This window comes from Nuphar pumila, chromosome 3, assembly GCF_984573655.1.
Source record: "Nuphar pumila chromosome 3, dmNupPumi1.hap1.1, whole genome shotgun sequence".
Taxonomy (NCBI): domain Eukaryota; kingdom Viridiplantae; phylum Streptophyta; class Magnoliopsida; order Nymphaeales; family Nymphaeaceae; genus Nuphar; species Nuphar pumila.
In genome coordinates, this window is record NC_143251.1 from 109101885 (window position 1) to 109116409 (window position 14525).

General features: G+C 36.1%; 1 protein-coding gene across 1 annotated transcript in view; it reads right to left on the minus strand.

The window, feature by feature from the left end:
• LOC149843259 (serine/threonine-protein kinase STY13-like) overlaps nucleotides 1–13457 on the minus strand; it is a 36043-nt gene extending 22586 nt beyond the window's left edge. The window contains exons 1-3 of the mRNA XM_090001755.1: nucleotides 12658–13457; nucleotides 12271–12403; nucleotides 11801–11996 (exon numbers count right to left, since the gene is read on the minus strand). Coding sequence (XP_089857881.1) covers nucleotides 11801–11996; nucleotides 12271–12403; nucleotides 12658–12782 — 454 coding nt within the window. The 5' untranslated portion in view covers nucleotides 12783–13457. The remainder of the gene's footprint in view (nucleotides 1–11800; nucleotides 11997–12270; nucleotides 12404–12657) is intronic.
• Nucleotides 13458–14525: the final 1068 nt, after the last annotated feature.

The following is a 14525-nucleotide window of genomic DNA, read 5'->3' on the forward strand; positions in this document are numbered from 1 at the left end:
AACAACTTGATATGTAGCATTTTTATTAATTTGTAAATGGTTTAAGACCGGAATTTGAGTCGACTAAATCGACTCTTCTTCACCGAGAAAAAGTTTCCTCTATCATTAATATTATAGAGGAACTAACTAGGGAGGAAAATAGAATTAAAAAGAATACTCCAAAACCAGAAGATGATTTCGTTCTAGTTGTGTCTAGACCGGGTAACCATGTACGTTCTTACAGGCCACCTCATTTCAGTAGACAAAATGGTGACTTTGACAAGAGAAAAGTCATTTGCTACCATTGTCATGAACCATGGCACTACAGGCCTCAGTGTCCTAAACTTAGAGAGCTAAGGGAAAAAAGAGTTGCGATTGTTGGATCAGAACCCAAAGATCAAGATGCATCGGTTTCTATGGCTCAATCAATGAAGATTCTCCAACCTCTTATCAAAAGGGCTTCCTCCTCATCTGAAGCCTCAACCAGAGCAGTTGTTTTATCCTTTTCCGATACAAGTAACTTTCCTTGACTTCTTAACTCTGGTGCTTCTTCTCATATGACCCCAAATGACAATAGTCTATCCGAATGTTTCAAAAATAAGTCAAGTGTGTCAAAAGTTTTTACAACTGACGGAACCTCTCTTGAAATAGAAAGAATAAGAAATTTTGAAAATGTCTATAAAACTAAGAAATTTTTTATTCTAGATGTTAGATATATTCCTAAACTAAATTTAAATATTTTATCTGTTTCTCAAATATCTGATTATGGATGTAATATCTCATTTTCTTTTCATGGTTGTTAGGTACAGGATCGCCAGTCAGGAAAGCTTATTGGGGAATGTTAAAATATATGTATCAATATATATATATATACATCATAATCCGATAGGGGTATTATGGTCATTTCACACAATACTCGACAGGGGTACTTGTTTTTCTTCTTTTTTATTTTCTGTATTTATTTAATCTTTTTTTATTTTCTTTCTTTTTAGCCACTTAAGGGGCCCCACCATAGAGTCGTTGGGGGCTCCCACCGACTCCATAGGAACCCCCTTTTTGGCTCTCCTTTTGAGGCCATGTGGCCTCCCTTCCTCTCATTTCTTTTTGTATAAACCCTTTTGTATTTTCTTCATGCTTGAGAGCTCTCTCTCTCTCAATAAAGAGGTTGTCATATTTTCGCCTTTCTCAAGGCTTGTGTATGTGTTGTCCCTTAGTGGACTTGGTTATTGTCTCCTTTGTTTGTCCATTGTAGGACATTACAAGTGCTTATAGCACTCTTTATATTTTCACGTATCTCATTACATGGTATCAGAGCCACCCGATTCTTCCAAGGTGAAATCTTGTCTCTCTCTCCACTTCTTTTATATATTCTCTTATTGAAGCAATGGAGACCAAGATCGACCTATCATTCAAGCTCAATGAAAAAAATTACATGATGTGGGCATCCGCAATGGAAAATAATCTCAAAGGAAAGAAACTTTGGGGTTATGTAATGGGGATCGTTCCGGAACCTCAACTTAAGCTCACAAAGATGGAAGGAGGTCAAGAAAAAGCTCCTGAGGGAGATGCTCGCCTCAAAGCAATAGAAGACCATCATCGTCAAGTGGAAGATTGGGAAAACAACCATACAAAAATCCTAGCATGGTTTATGAATAATGTTGAACTTAAGGTATGTGTAAATATTGCAAAATTTTGCCGAGCCAATAAAGCTTGGTTTTTCATGAAGGGTATGTATACCCAAAAAGATCTTGCAAGAGCCTATTTCTTACAAAAGAAAGTTAGAACTACAAACAAGGGGATATGAGCATCCAAGATTACTATAGTGCTCTAAACCCTTTGTGGGATGAATTGGCGCTTTTAGAGCCTAAATGGGTAGCTATAAAGAATGTTGAGCTTATACAAAAACAAATGAAACAAGATAGATTGTTTCAATTTTTATTTGGACTTCGTCCCGAATTTGAACAAGTGAGATCCTCACTCCTTCATAGATCCACTCTTCCTCCACTAGAGGATGCCATTGCCGAAATTACTCAAGAAGAGACTCGGCATGGCATGATTAAAAGCATAGATGATGTTCTTGCCGTATCTAAACCCGACAATCATGTTAAAACATATAAGCCACCTCATTTTGGAAAACAAGGGAATGGTGCAAGGAAGATATATCATCATTGTTATGAGCCGAGATATATCAAACCCGCATGACCAAAATTAAATGGGACTTTCAAGCCTAAGGTGGCTTCCGTTGAGGAATCCTCCAACTAAAGAAGATAAAGGCAAAAACGGGGATCTCAAAGACACTCTTGGTCAAATATCCATTGCTCTCCAACAAATCTTAAAGGCTACTTCCTCCACCTCCGGTGCCGCCATTGCCTCTTCATCACCTCCCGGTACGTATTCTTGGATTTTAGATTCCGGAGCTTCTTTTCACATGACTCTCCATAAAAATGCTTTAACCAACGTATGCACCAATTCAAAAATATCTTGTGTCTCTACGGTCGATGGAACTTTTCTCAAAATAAATGGCATTGGAACTCTAGATCCTAAAAATTTTCAAAACTTTTTCGTTCCAAAAGTAAGAATAGTTCCTAAACTAAATCTCAACCTTTTTTCCGTTTCCCAAATTGCCGACCATGGATGTGAAATATATTTCTCATCTCAAGGGTGCTTTGTGCAGGATCTCCAGTCCAGGAAGCGGATTGGGCAAGGCCATAGAAAGGAAGATCTTTACTACATGGATCCACTTGACACTCCCTACAAAATCTTTTTGTACTTATGTCCAAGATAAAAGTATTGAAACTTGGCATAAAAGACTTGGACATCCAAGTTATTCTAAAATATATCTTTTTCCTTTTGGAAACAAGTTTTGTAAAGAAAAAGATATCAATTACAAAGATTGTATTTTTGAAAAAATGAAGTCTATTCAATTTCCTACAAGAACCTTTATTTCAACTAGACATTTTGAATTGGTGCATTCCGATGTGTGGGGACCATCTCCAGTTCTATCTAAATGTGGTTATTCATATTATGTGACCTTTATTGATGATTATACTAGATATGTATGGATTTATTTTCTTAACCTTAAATCGGAAGTCTTTACATTTTTAAAGAATTTTGTGCAAAAATTCAAAATCAATTTCAAAGTCACATATCCATTCTTAGATCCGACTCTGGAGGAGAATACCTATCAAATGAATTTCAAACATATTTAAAACAACATGACATTTGTCATCAAAGATCATGTCCAAGAACTCCACAACAAAACGGTCTAGCGGAAAGAAAACATAGGCATATCTTAGAAACCACTAGATCATTACTTATTTCTAAAAATATTCCTAATTTTTTTTGGGTCGAAACCGTGTTAACCTCCAGTTACTTAATCAATCGAATACCGTCCTCAAAATTAAATAATATCTCTCCTTATGAAAAACTTTTTAAAATCTCACCCGATTTCAATCGTCTTCGTTTTTTGATGTAAATGCTTTGTTCTTTTACGTAATAAGAGATAAATTATCACCAAAGGCAATTGAGTGTGTATTCTTGGGATATGGTAAAAATCAAAAGGGATATAGATGCTTTGATTATAAAAACAATAAGTTATATGTCTCAAAAGATGTGACATTTTTAGAAGATGAGAATGGATTTGAAATATTAGACAAACAAAATGAAAATGAATATATGTTTTTAAATGATCTTTTAGAAGATACAAATGATGAATCTTTAAGTCATTCAGAAATATTAGAAAACACACATAATAGTGAAGACACATAATATTGAAATATCATCAACTAATGATGACAATCTACATGTTTACACCCGGCGTGAGCAAGAGAAACCTATTAGTGCTTTAGAAAAATTCTTGCGGCTTAAAGAACCTCTAGAAGAAACTTCCCTTAGGCGTTCCTCTAGATAATCAATTTCACCTAATAGGTTTGTTTCATATGAATCTCTCTCACCAAATTATAGAGCTTGTCTAATAGCCTTACATTCATACTATGAGCCTTCTCATTATAATCAAGCAAAAAATATATCACATTGGATTGAAGCAATGAGGGTAGAACTAGATGCCTTAAAGAAGGCTAAAACTTGGGAATTAGTTCAACTTCCTCAAAATAAAAAAGCTATTGGATGTCGTTGGGATTATAAAGTTAAGACAAAAAGTGATGGTTCCTTAGAACAATATAAAGCAAGATTAGTAGTTAAGGGATACTCACAAGAATACAACATTGACTATGAGGAGACATTTGCTCCTGTTGCTCGAATGACTAGTGTTCAAACCCTAATTGTTGTAGCATCATCTAAGAAATGGCCTATATTTCAATTAGATGTTAAAAATGTCTTTCTTAATGCTCAATTAAATGAAGAAGTATATATGGACCCTTCGCCGGGAATTACTCTTGAACAAGGTTAAACCCTTAAATTATTAAAAGCTTTATATGGTCTTAAGCAAGCCCCTAAGGCTTGGTATGATAGATTTAGTGCTATCATGAAGCTTGTTGTAGATATATGTTCCAAATCTGGAATTTCAGATGACAAAAAGGCAGAGACTTCAGAGGTTATCGATGTCAAACTACGGTTGGAGGATGGGGTTCTAATGGATGATCCTATACCCTACAGACAACTCATTGGATCTCTCACCTATCTGACCATCACCAGGTCAGACATCGCTCACACTGTTCACTCTGCTAGCCAATTTCAGCATGCTCCTACAACTGTGCATATGAGTATCATGTTTCAGATCATTCGCTATATCAAAAACACTCTAACTAAAGGGCTATTTCTATCCTCACTCTCTTCATTAAATTTGCTTGCCTATACTGACGCTGACTGGGAAGGAAACCCAAATGATAGAATCTCAAAAAATAGTTTTTGTCTTTTAGGAGATTCACTAATTGCTTGAAGATGCAAGAAACAACAGAAAGTCTCCTTATCATCTACTGAGGTTGAATATTGGGCTATGGCAACTGCTACAATAAAACTTGTGTGGCTTCGAAGTCTTCTTCAAGATATGTGAGTTGAAATTTCAGGTGCCTCGAAGCTTTGCTATGACAATAAAAGTGTCATCTACATTGCCAGCAATCACACCTTTCATGAACGGACCAACATATAGAAATAGGCTGTCACTATGTTCGTGATGAGTATCTCTGTGGGACAGTTACACTGTCATACGTCACATTCGAATATCAGCTTGCAGACTTTTTTACTAAAGCACTTCTTGCTCCTCGCTTCTTGTTTTTTCTTGGCAAACTTTCAGTCATCTCTCCGTAAAGTTTGAGGGGGGGTGTTAAAATATATGCATCAATATATATATATATATATATATATATATATATATATATCTTTAAATACATCATAATACCCAATAGGGGTATTATGATCATTTCACACAGTACCCGATAAGAGTACTTGTTTTTCTTTTTTTTCTGTATTTATTTTATTTTCTTTCTTTTTAGCCACTTAAGGGGCCCCACCAGAGTCATTGGGGCCCCCAACGATCACAATTGTGACCGTTGGGGGCTCCCAACGACTCTATGGGAGCCCCCTTTTTGGGGCTCCTTTTGAGGCCATGTGGCCTCCCTTTCTCTTATTTCCTTTTGTATAAATAGGGGTGAACCCCTTTGTATTTTCTTCATGCTTGAGAGCTCTCTCTCTCTCAATAAAGAGGCTTTTATATTTTGGCCTTTCTCAAGGCTTGTGTATGTGTTGTCCCTTAGTGGACTTGTAGGACATTACAAGTACTTATAGCACTCTTTATATTTCTGCATATCTCATTACAGGGAAGGCCATGGAGAAGGACTCTGTTACATGGATTTTTTGGAATTGCCTAAGAATGATTTATGTTATAATATTCAAAAAATAGAGTTGGATTTATGTCACAAAAGACTTGGACATCCTCATATGACCAAAATCCATCATTTTCCTGATCTTGAAAATTTTTGTAATTCTGAAAATTTTACTTGTAAAGATTGTATTCTTGACAAAAAGAAAAGATTATCATTTCATGATAGAACCTTTGTTTCTTCCAAACCACTTGAATTAGTACATTCGGATGTTTGGGGTCCTGCACCAATTGTTTCGAAAGGTAGATTTGCATATTATATCATTTTTGTTGATGATTTTTCTAGGCATACTTGGATTTACTTTCTTAAACATAAATCGAAAGTCTTTTCATACTTTCAAACATTTTATAACATAGTTAAAAACAAATTTCAAAATGATATATTTATTTTTTTCATAGATTCAGGGAAAGAATTTATGTCCAAAGAATTCAAAAACTATCTAAGTTTACATGGCATTACGCATCAAAGGTATTGTCCATACACACCGCAACATAATGGACTGGCTGAACGTAAACATCGACACATCATGGAAACAACTAGGACTTTATTAATAGCAAATCATGTTCCAAAAGAATTTTGGGCAGAAGTTGTCCTAATTGCTACCTATCTTATCAATCGAATGCCATCTTCCTCTTTGAAAAATATAACGCCAAATTAAAAAACTTGTGAATTTTTCTCCGGATTACTCTAGATTGAGAGTGTTTGGATGCAAGTGCTTTGTTTTCACTAACAAAAATGACAAACTCTCTCCTCGTGCGATTCCCTGTGCCTTTTTAGGATATGCTGATAATAAAAAAGGCTATAGGTGTTTTGATTTTCAAAACAAAAAACTATATGTATCAAGAAATGTATTTTTTCTTGAAAGATAAAGCTTCTTTGATTTTGAAAAACCTAAGAAAGTAACTGAATATTCCTTCGTAATAGATTTGACCTCAAAACCTATTGAATGTGATCTTGAATGTGACTTTGGCAATGATCAAAGTACTATTGATCTCGAACACAATAACAACAATGAAAAACAAATCCCTAGGAATGTTAGTCTACAATATTCTAGACGAAGAGAGTCAAATCTTCCATGTGCACTAGAAAAATATTTCGAAGTATCTACTAGAAGGTCATCCTGAGTTTCAAAGCCTCTTGAAAAATTTGTGTCATACGAATCTTTTTCACCCACATATAGGGCAATTATTGCTTTAATACACTCCTATGAGGAACCATCATCGTACTCTCAAGCCAAAAATCATGTAGAATGGGTAGAAGCTATGAAAACTAAGTTAGATGCACTTGAAAAGGCTTCTACTTGGACTATTCAAGATCTTCCTCTAGGTAAGAAACTACAGTCCAACAGCTATTTGCACAGTCAAGTTCCTGTTCCAACAGGAACTTGACTGGATCAAATATCTAGTTTCTATTGAACTAGATGCTAAAAAAGAAAATAAAGAAAAATAGAAAAAGAAAATAATAAAAGAAAATATAATAATATTAAATAATATATATATATATATTACAGTTTACATTTTAACAGTCTTTGACTCAACTTGTAGAAGCTCTCCAACCTCTACTCAAAGAAGCTTCACCAATCGGAGTTGCAGTCTCTTTTGTTGACATCTCTGATCCCGGTAAGACTCTTTGGCTTCTTGACTCAGGTGTCTCATTTCATATGAGGTCAAAATAGTGATATCTTATCTGAATGTTGTAACTCAAGCGGGTCAAATGTTTTTACTGTTGATGGGACATCCCTTGAAATAAAGAGAATAGAAAATTTTGAAAATATTTCAAAAGGTTTTTCCATTTCAAAAATTAGATATATTTCATTCCAATGAAATGAAAACCTGATTTCTCGGTCAAGAACCGTCTGCTGTTTCCTTTATTTCTTTCCTTTTGTGTTTTGGCATGTAGAAAGAAATGAAAGCATTAATGCAGAAGATTTTTGAGTTGGAGCTGGAGGAGAAGGGATAAACCAATCTATGAACTATCTTATCAAGGAAAATATCTACACGTAGTAAAAACAAACCTCTACATTTATATCAAGGTTATAAAGCATGTATGTACCTGCATAGTAAATTCCTCTTAAGAATGAAGTCACTTTTTATACAGTGATGTTGCATGCCCAACATGCAACATTGCTTTTAATAGCTCTCCATCTCAAACATTTGTGAGATGAAGATCAAGTTACAGGCACAAGAGCAGATCAGGTCGGGTCATGAACCAACAAGATTGGAACACCCATTTAAATATTTAGTATCCAAAAATAAATCTTAGAAAGAAAGAGTGTTTTGACCCTTCCCTTTCTATGAAAGGTGGTTTCTGATCGGTGTTTGAAAACTCACTAAGTTGACTCGGTGTCTCAGTTGATTCAGCCTAGATCGGCCTTTTACTGGATAAACCTGGTGAATGACCCAAAATCCCACAAGACTGTGCAGAGTCATATATATACACTTAAACACACATTATATATTTTATATACAATTGAAATATTATACATGGCACATGATATACATATATTATAAAGTTTTCCCACTCTATGTATGTTACACATTATATATAAAAGGATACACATACAAATATTAATAATATAAAATATAATAAGCATATTACAAAAATATCACTGTGTATAGATATATGTATATCATGTTGAAGGTAGAATGGATCCCAACTTCAGTTATGATGTAGATCCAAAACATGAGGAAGACCCTAGAAGACGTCCAGCTATGTTACTTTGATGAAGATAAGAAGAGAAGAAGGCAAGATACGTTGCCTCTTGATGAAGATAGAGATAAGAAGAAAGTTGAGAAAATGAAGGATTCAATTAAAGAAGTTGCTTATTTATCAAATTGTAAAGATAATCAAGTAGAAGTCTTGGGCCACAAAAATAGGAGATTTGCTAATTTGTTGATATCTCCTTCCTTTTGTAATACTTATTATTATTTGAGGGAACCTTCTCTCAAGGTTAACGTGTGAGAGAGGAGAGAAAACTTTGGCTGGTCGTGGATGTAGACACTTAGTGGTCGAACCACGTTAACTCCATCGTGTTTGCATGGTTGTGATTTTGAGACTTTTGATACCTTACATATCATCATACATATTATACATAGTATATTACTAATGTAATATATAACAATCATATTCTGTATGTATGCTCACATATTCTACATAAAGTTTTCATGACATGGCCGGGTCACGAGTCAACCCATGATGAGTAGTCACTATGTTTTAAAACCACGATTCTGTCTAGCAAAACCATTTTTCTAGTGGAAGAAAGGGCAATTCCGACTGTTGATAAGCCCTTTGCAGGAATGTCATACAATAAGAGAGGAGAAAGGGAGGGAGGGTCAACAGCTGACCATTCCGGAGCTCTAAGTCTGTAGGCAAACGTGTTTCATTTGGTGCACTAGACCACTAAGTCCACTAAAGCTCAAGAAAGGAAGGCTAAAGATTTTTCTTCGTTGAGGCCAAAATCAAAATGCAAAAATGGAATGAAAATGTAGAAAACAGGAATAAAAAGGAGTAGCAATGGGTCTCCTTCAACCCAGTCAGTTATGAAAAGAGAGAGAGAGAGAGAGAGAGAGAGAGCAGGGCTATTGCTACAACTTGCAATCTTGCCCCCTCCTTTCTTACACTTTCTCTCGGTTTTTTATTATTTTAGGTCTTTTTTATCAGAAGACGCATAGCAACCGGTAGCCTGCCCTTCATCTTGAAGGAGTAGCAATGGGTCTCTGTCAACCCAGTCAGTTACCCGTACACACACACAGGGAGAGCAGGCCATCTTGCAATCTTTCCGCTTCTTTTTTCACATTTTTTTTCAATTCTTTTTATTATTTTAGGTCATCTTTATCAGAACACACATAGCAACCAGTAACCTGCCCTTCATCTCGAAGAAGGTTGAGATGTTCAAGAATACCAACTACTTTAAAAAATTATTAATAAGCCTAAGACATGATGAAGAATAATTACAGAAGTGGTTAGTGGATGAACTTGCTTTAGACGCATACCGGTATGTCACAGAATATGAAAGAATTCCACATTTCCCATATACATATGCAGAGTATATATGCAATTTGCAAAATACTATTTGGATGTATGCATGTCCATTTGTTAAGCATTTGCAAAGTTTATTGATCACCTGGAGGAGGCATCAAATTCAATGAGGACCCTCATACTAGGCAACTTCTCTCTTTGTGGAATTGGAGGCACAATATGGATGTGATGGTTAACCGAGGAATGTTTGCAAAAATTGCATCATTCATATTATACAGAGTACATACTGTATCAGTATGTACCCGTAACGATAGGAGTTTCTTCTTAGGTGCCGAAACCCTCTTAGGTGAAAGCTCTGTCTTTCTTTTTGTTCCTTTCCCTTCACCACCAGTGAGGTGCTTCCCTTGTCCCTCTCTAATCTCACCAGAGTTCAGAAAGCAAACCTTCCTTTTAGGAGTTGGAAAACTGAAAGCAAGTGTTTACCCTAATCCAACTTGATCAAGGTTAGGTTCAGCAACAAGAGGTTGAATCAATGATTTTAAAGGTGAAAGAGGTGAGAACCACAAGGGGTCAGATTTTAAAGTTTTAAGGGGGCTTGGCCAAAATCTCTTCTTCTATTAAAGAAAAAAGAGCTCAAGAGATCCAAACCTGAACTACTGTTTAATGTTGCAGTTTTATTCTTTAGATAATTCTGTTTTTTTCGTTCTTTATGTTTTTTAACTTTTTGTCTTTTCTGCATATCAAGAAGATGATATAATGTGTTACGATACATCTGTATCTTAAACCCTTCCAGTACATGTGGTCACATGGGTCATTTTGTCCACATTTTCACACCCATAACACCACATTTCTCTGCCCTTTTTCTACCTGAAAAACTGTGTTTCATGATTTTTCCCTAACCCAACTATCGGAAGCTCAATCATGCAACACCTTTGAGTGTTTGCTCTAAATTGACCCTTGAAAACCTTATTTGTTTAAGATCTTCAAGTGTTTGTCCTAATCCAACCTGATGAAGGTTAGATTCAGCAACAAGAGGTTGAACCAATGATTTAAAAGGTCAAAGAGGTGAGAACCACAAGGGGTCAGATCTAAAAGTTTTATGGGCATTTGGCCAAAATCTCTTCTTTTAAAGCAGCAGCAGCCCAAGAGACCCAACTCTGTAATACTACTGTTTAATGTTGCAGATTTATTATTTAGATATGTTTTTTTATGCTATTTTTATTTTTTTCTAACTTTTTATTCTTTTCTGCATATCAACAGAACAATATAATAAATTACAATAAATCTGTATCATAAACCTTTCCAGTACACCTTATGATATGCTTTTTCATCCTACACGAGTGTTTAGAAAACTGATCAGCATAACAAACTTGTGGAAACAAACAGATTGTGTAACCAAATCGGGAGCAATACCTAGGGAAACCTGCTCCCAAACCAGAATTGGAGGAACCAAGTGGGATTTTCACAATTTAACTACTAAGAGATACAGAAACAGGTGGCTTCATAGTAAGAACAAGAAACATTACCTAGCACCAAGAGGAAACTGTGACATCAAATGGATTTAAACTTGATGCCACAGTACAATAAAACATACTTGTTTGAAGACAAAATAAGGCAGATACTAGATTGCAGAAAAAGGAAAAATGCAAAAGAAAAGGAGAGAAAACTCCAGACACTATCTTCGTTACACGTCAAACTGGTGCATGTGAGGGCAGGCGGTTTCCATGACAGGAACAGAAAGATCTATGCACTGACTGCAACAAAATTTCCAGATAATAATTCCCATCTCTCTCTCTCTCTCTCTCTCTCTCTCTCTCTCTCTCTCTCTCTCTCTCTCTCTCTCTCTCACACACACACACACACACACACACACACACACACTTGCACTTATCCAGAACTAAGAATTTATGGGTTAATTGCTTAAAAATGTTCATAATACCAAGTCAAATATACGCTGACAACAATGAACACTATGAAGAACAAACATGCTGCAAAGAAAATCTCACCAGGCTTGAGATCACGATGAATGATGCCATGTGAGTGTAGGCACTCCATTGCTTGAGAAATATCCAGAGCAAACCCCACCGCCACACGCATATCCAAGCATCTTGGTCGCATATTTAACAAATATTTGCGCAATGATCCACCCAGCAAAAGCTCAGTGACAACAACCATCACAGGCTCCTTACATGCCCCAATGAACTGTTCACATGATATGTAGCCACGTTCAAACTTTGCAAAGCTAAAGTTATTCATAAGATTGTAACACGAATCAAATTTCTTTCCCTTGAAAAGGGATACAACCACAAATAAACATGGTGGCTTTTCAATTTCATAAAAATGGGAATTGTTTCCTAGAGCCCAAAGATCATGATATCCCCAAGCATTTCAAAGAAGTTTCTATTGGAAGATCACAAATAAAGACTTTGACTATAGTCCATAAGGGGAAAAAATGAAAATATTCTACAACCCTCACCTTCACCAAATTCTTGTGTTGCACTTTGGAAAGCATGGAAACCTCTCTTGCAAACCGAGCCTCTCTCTTTGCAATGTCCTCAGGGGTTTCTCCTTTCTGAAAAATTTTGATAGCAACATTCTGGTTTTTGTATCTGGAAAAAACATCTGGAAGATGAGATTGTTCCGCACACATGACATGATAGCAGCACTAATGACACCCAGATTGACAGAAAATAGTCCCACTTGATTAATGAGCCTCAAGTAAGCTTAATATATAACTAAGAAGTAGTTCCTTGATCTAAGAGCAGTTAGATCTGGACTTTAACTGCTGTCATGAACAAAACACAAGTATTTGACCAACCAAAAACAAATTCATCATAACAGAAAAAGAAGGAATGATACTCACTTCCCCTCATATACTTTGGCATGTGCACCTTCTCCAATCCTTGGACCAACAAATAAGAGCTTCGGATCAACTAGCCACCTAGAATCCAAATAGAACTCATCGCTGAAGGTGGTCGGTGAATCCATCTGGAACCCTTTCCAGCAGGCAATTGCTATAACAAGGAAGCAGAACACAACCCACCCAGTTTTTTGTGCCTAGCAAGATTTAGGCCTAAGAAAGCTCCCATGTGAAACCAACCATTTATGGTAAGTGGGGGAGACTCACAGAAGAGCAAAAGGGTGATCACAGAAGGTAAACAAGGGTTGGGAATTGAAGCCAATACACGGGCAAACTGACAAGAAGCAAGAAACAAAAGACATGCTCTGCCTCCACGGAACAAGCACAGGAATCATCTCAAAATCTGCACCGAATTAAAATGCAGAACGCCCATCGAAGACTTCCTCAGAGTATCCCCACCAAAGTACCACCCAAAATTTGTGTCCTCTCAGGAATCCACTAGCCACCCACCTAGAGAATACCCAAAAAAAAGAAAACTTAGAGAAGGGTCGTACATATGCATACTCACACCCACAAAATCTGCCAAGCTTTGGGCATTCAAGGAACCATCTCAGAAGCCAAAAGTAGAAAGAAAAGTTTATAAGACTTGCAGTACTGTGAGAACATTGGAAAGAGAGAAGAGAACAAAACAAAGTGATTAAAAAATGAGAACCACCATCCCTGTCTGTCCTTCAAACAAAGACCAACCAATTACTCACACCGAATTAGTAGCCAAACGTCTCAAAATCCCACCCCCTTCTCAAGTGCCGCTGTAGTGTATAAAATTTACTGACACCCATCTATCCACATGCCAAAGCAAACGGTAAGAAATTTCAGGTCCTTGTCAAATAATTATAATAATAAGTTATATGGCATCCTTATGACTGTGTGCATATAAGATCATATTTAAGACTGTGGGAGCCAGAAAATAATGAAGTGCACGTGGGCACTGACTCTTAACATGGAGACAAGCCACACAAATTAAACTTGGTAAATTTCCTTGACAACCTTTCACTGGTTTGTTTGTAAGATAATCAAACAAAGGCTTGATGAAAATAAACAAACAATAATTTGAGTTAGAGGGTGAGTGGTAACCTTCCCTGAAATTACACTAATTCTGTAAACAAAACAAACTAGACCAAAATTTTGTTTAGTGCCGCTCAATTATAAGCCCTTTTTTTCATTTGTCTTGACGCATAGAGGCTTATCCCCTCCCCTCTTTGTCAGAAGTTTTAGTCCTTCACTGATGGGAATGGTTATGTCCTATGTGACGGAGACAATTTATTTTGGGCTCTTGTCTATTTTGACACGGCATGACACGTAGACACGTTATTTAGGCGTGGCATACATAACACGTGGACATGTCAGGTGGGATATGATTATTTTTTAAATATTATTTAATATTTATTTTTTATCAATAATGTGTTTTTGTAACTTAGTTTTCAAAAAAAAATTATATTTATATCTGTATCAGTATTGAGTTTGCAGACATCCTTGTAACATACGTCTAGAAAGGCGACATGGATCATAATCATAAGAATAAAAATACAGTCACCATCAACGTTTTCTATTCTTAATATAATACCAGCACGTGAGCTCCATGAAATTTAGCTTAAAGTGCTTTAGTTCCTTGACTAGATGAGGGTGTCAGTGTCCAAATTTATTTTTTGCAATTGATATTTTTTTCCACGACCTCTCTAGGCCCTTGGTGGTCCACATGATATAACACTCTTTACCCATCTAATTAGTACTTAAATATGCATGAAAGTTGGTGTCATTGATTTTCTTTCTATACATCATTTGATGGGTTTCTATTGTGGAGATTTTCCACT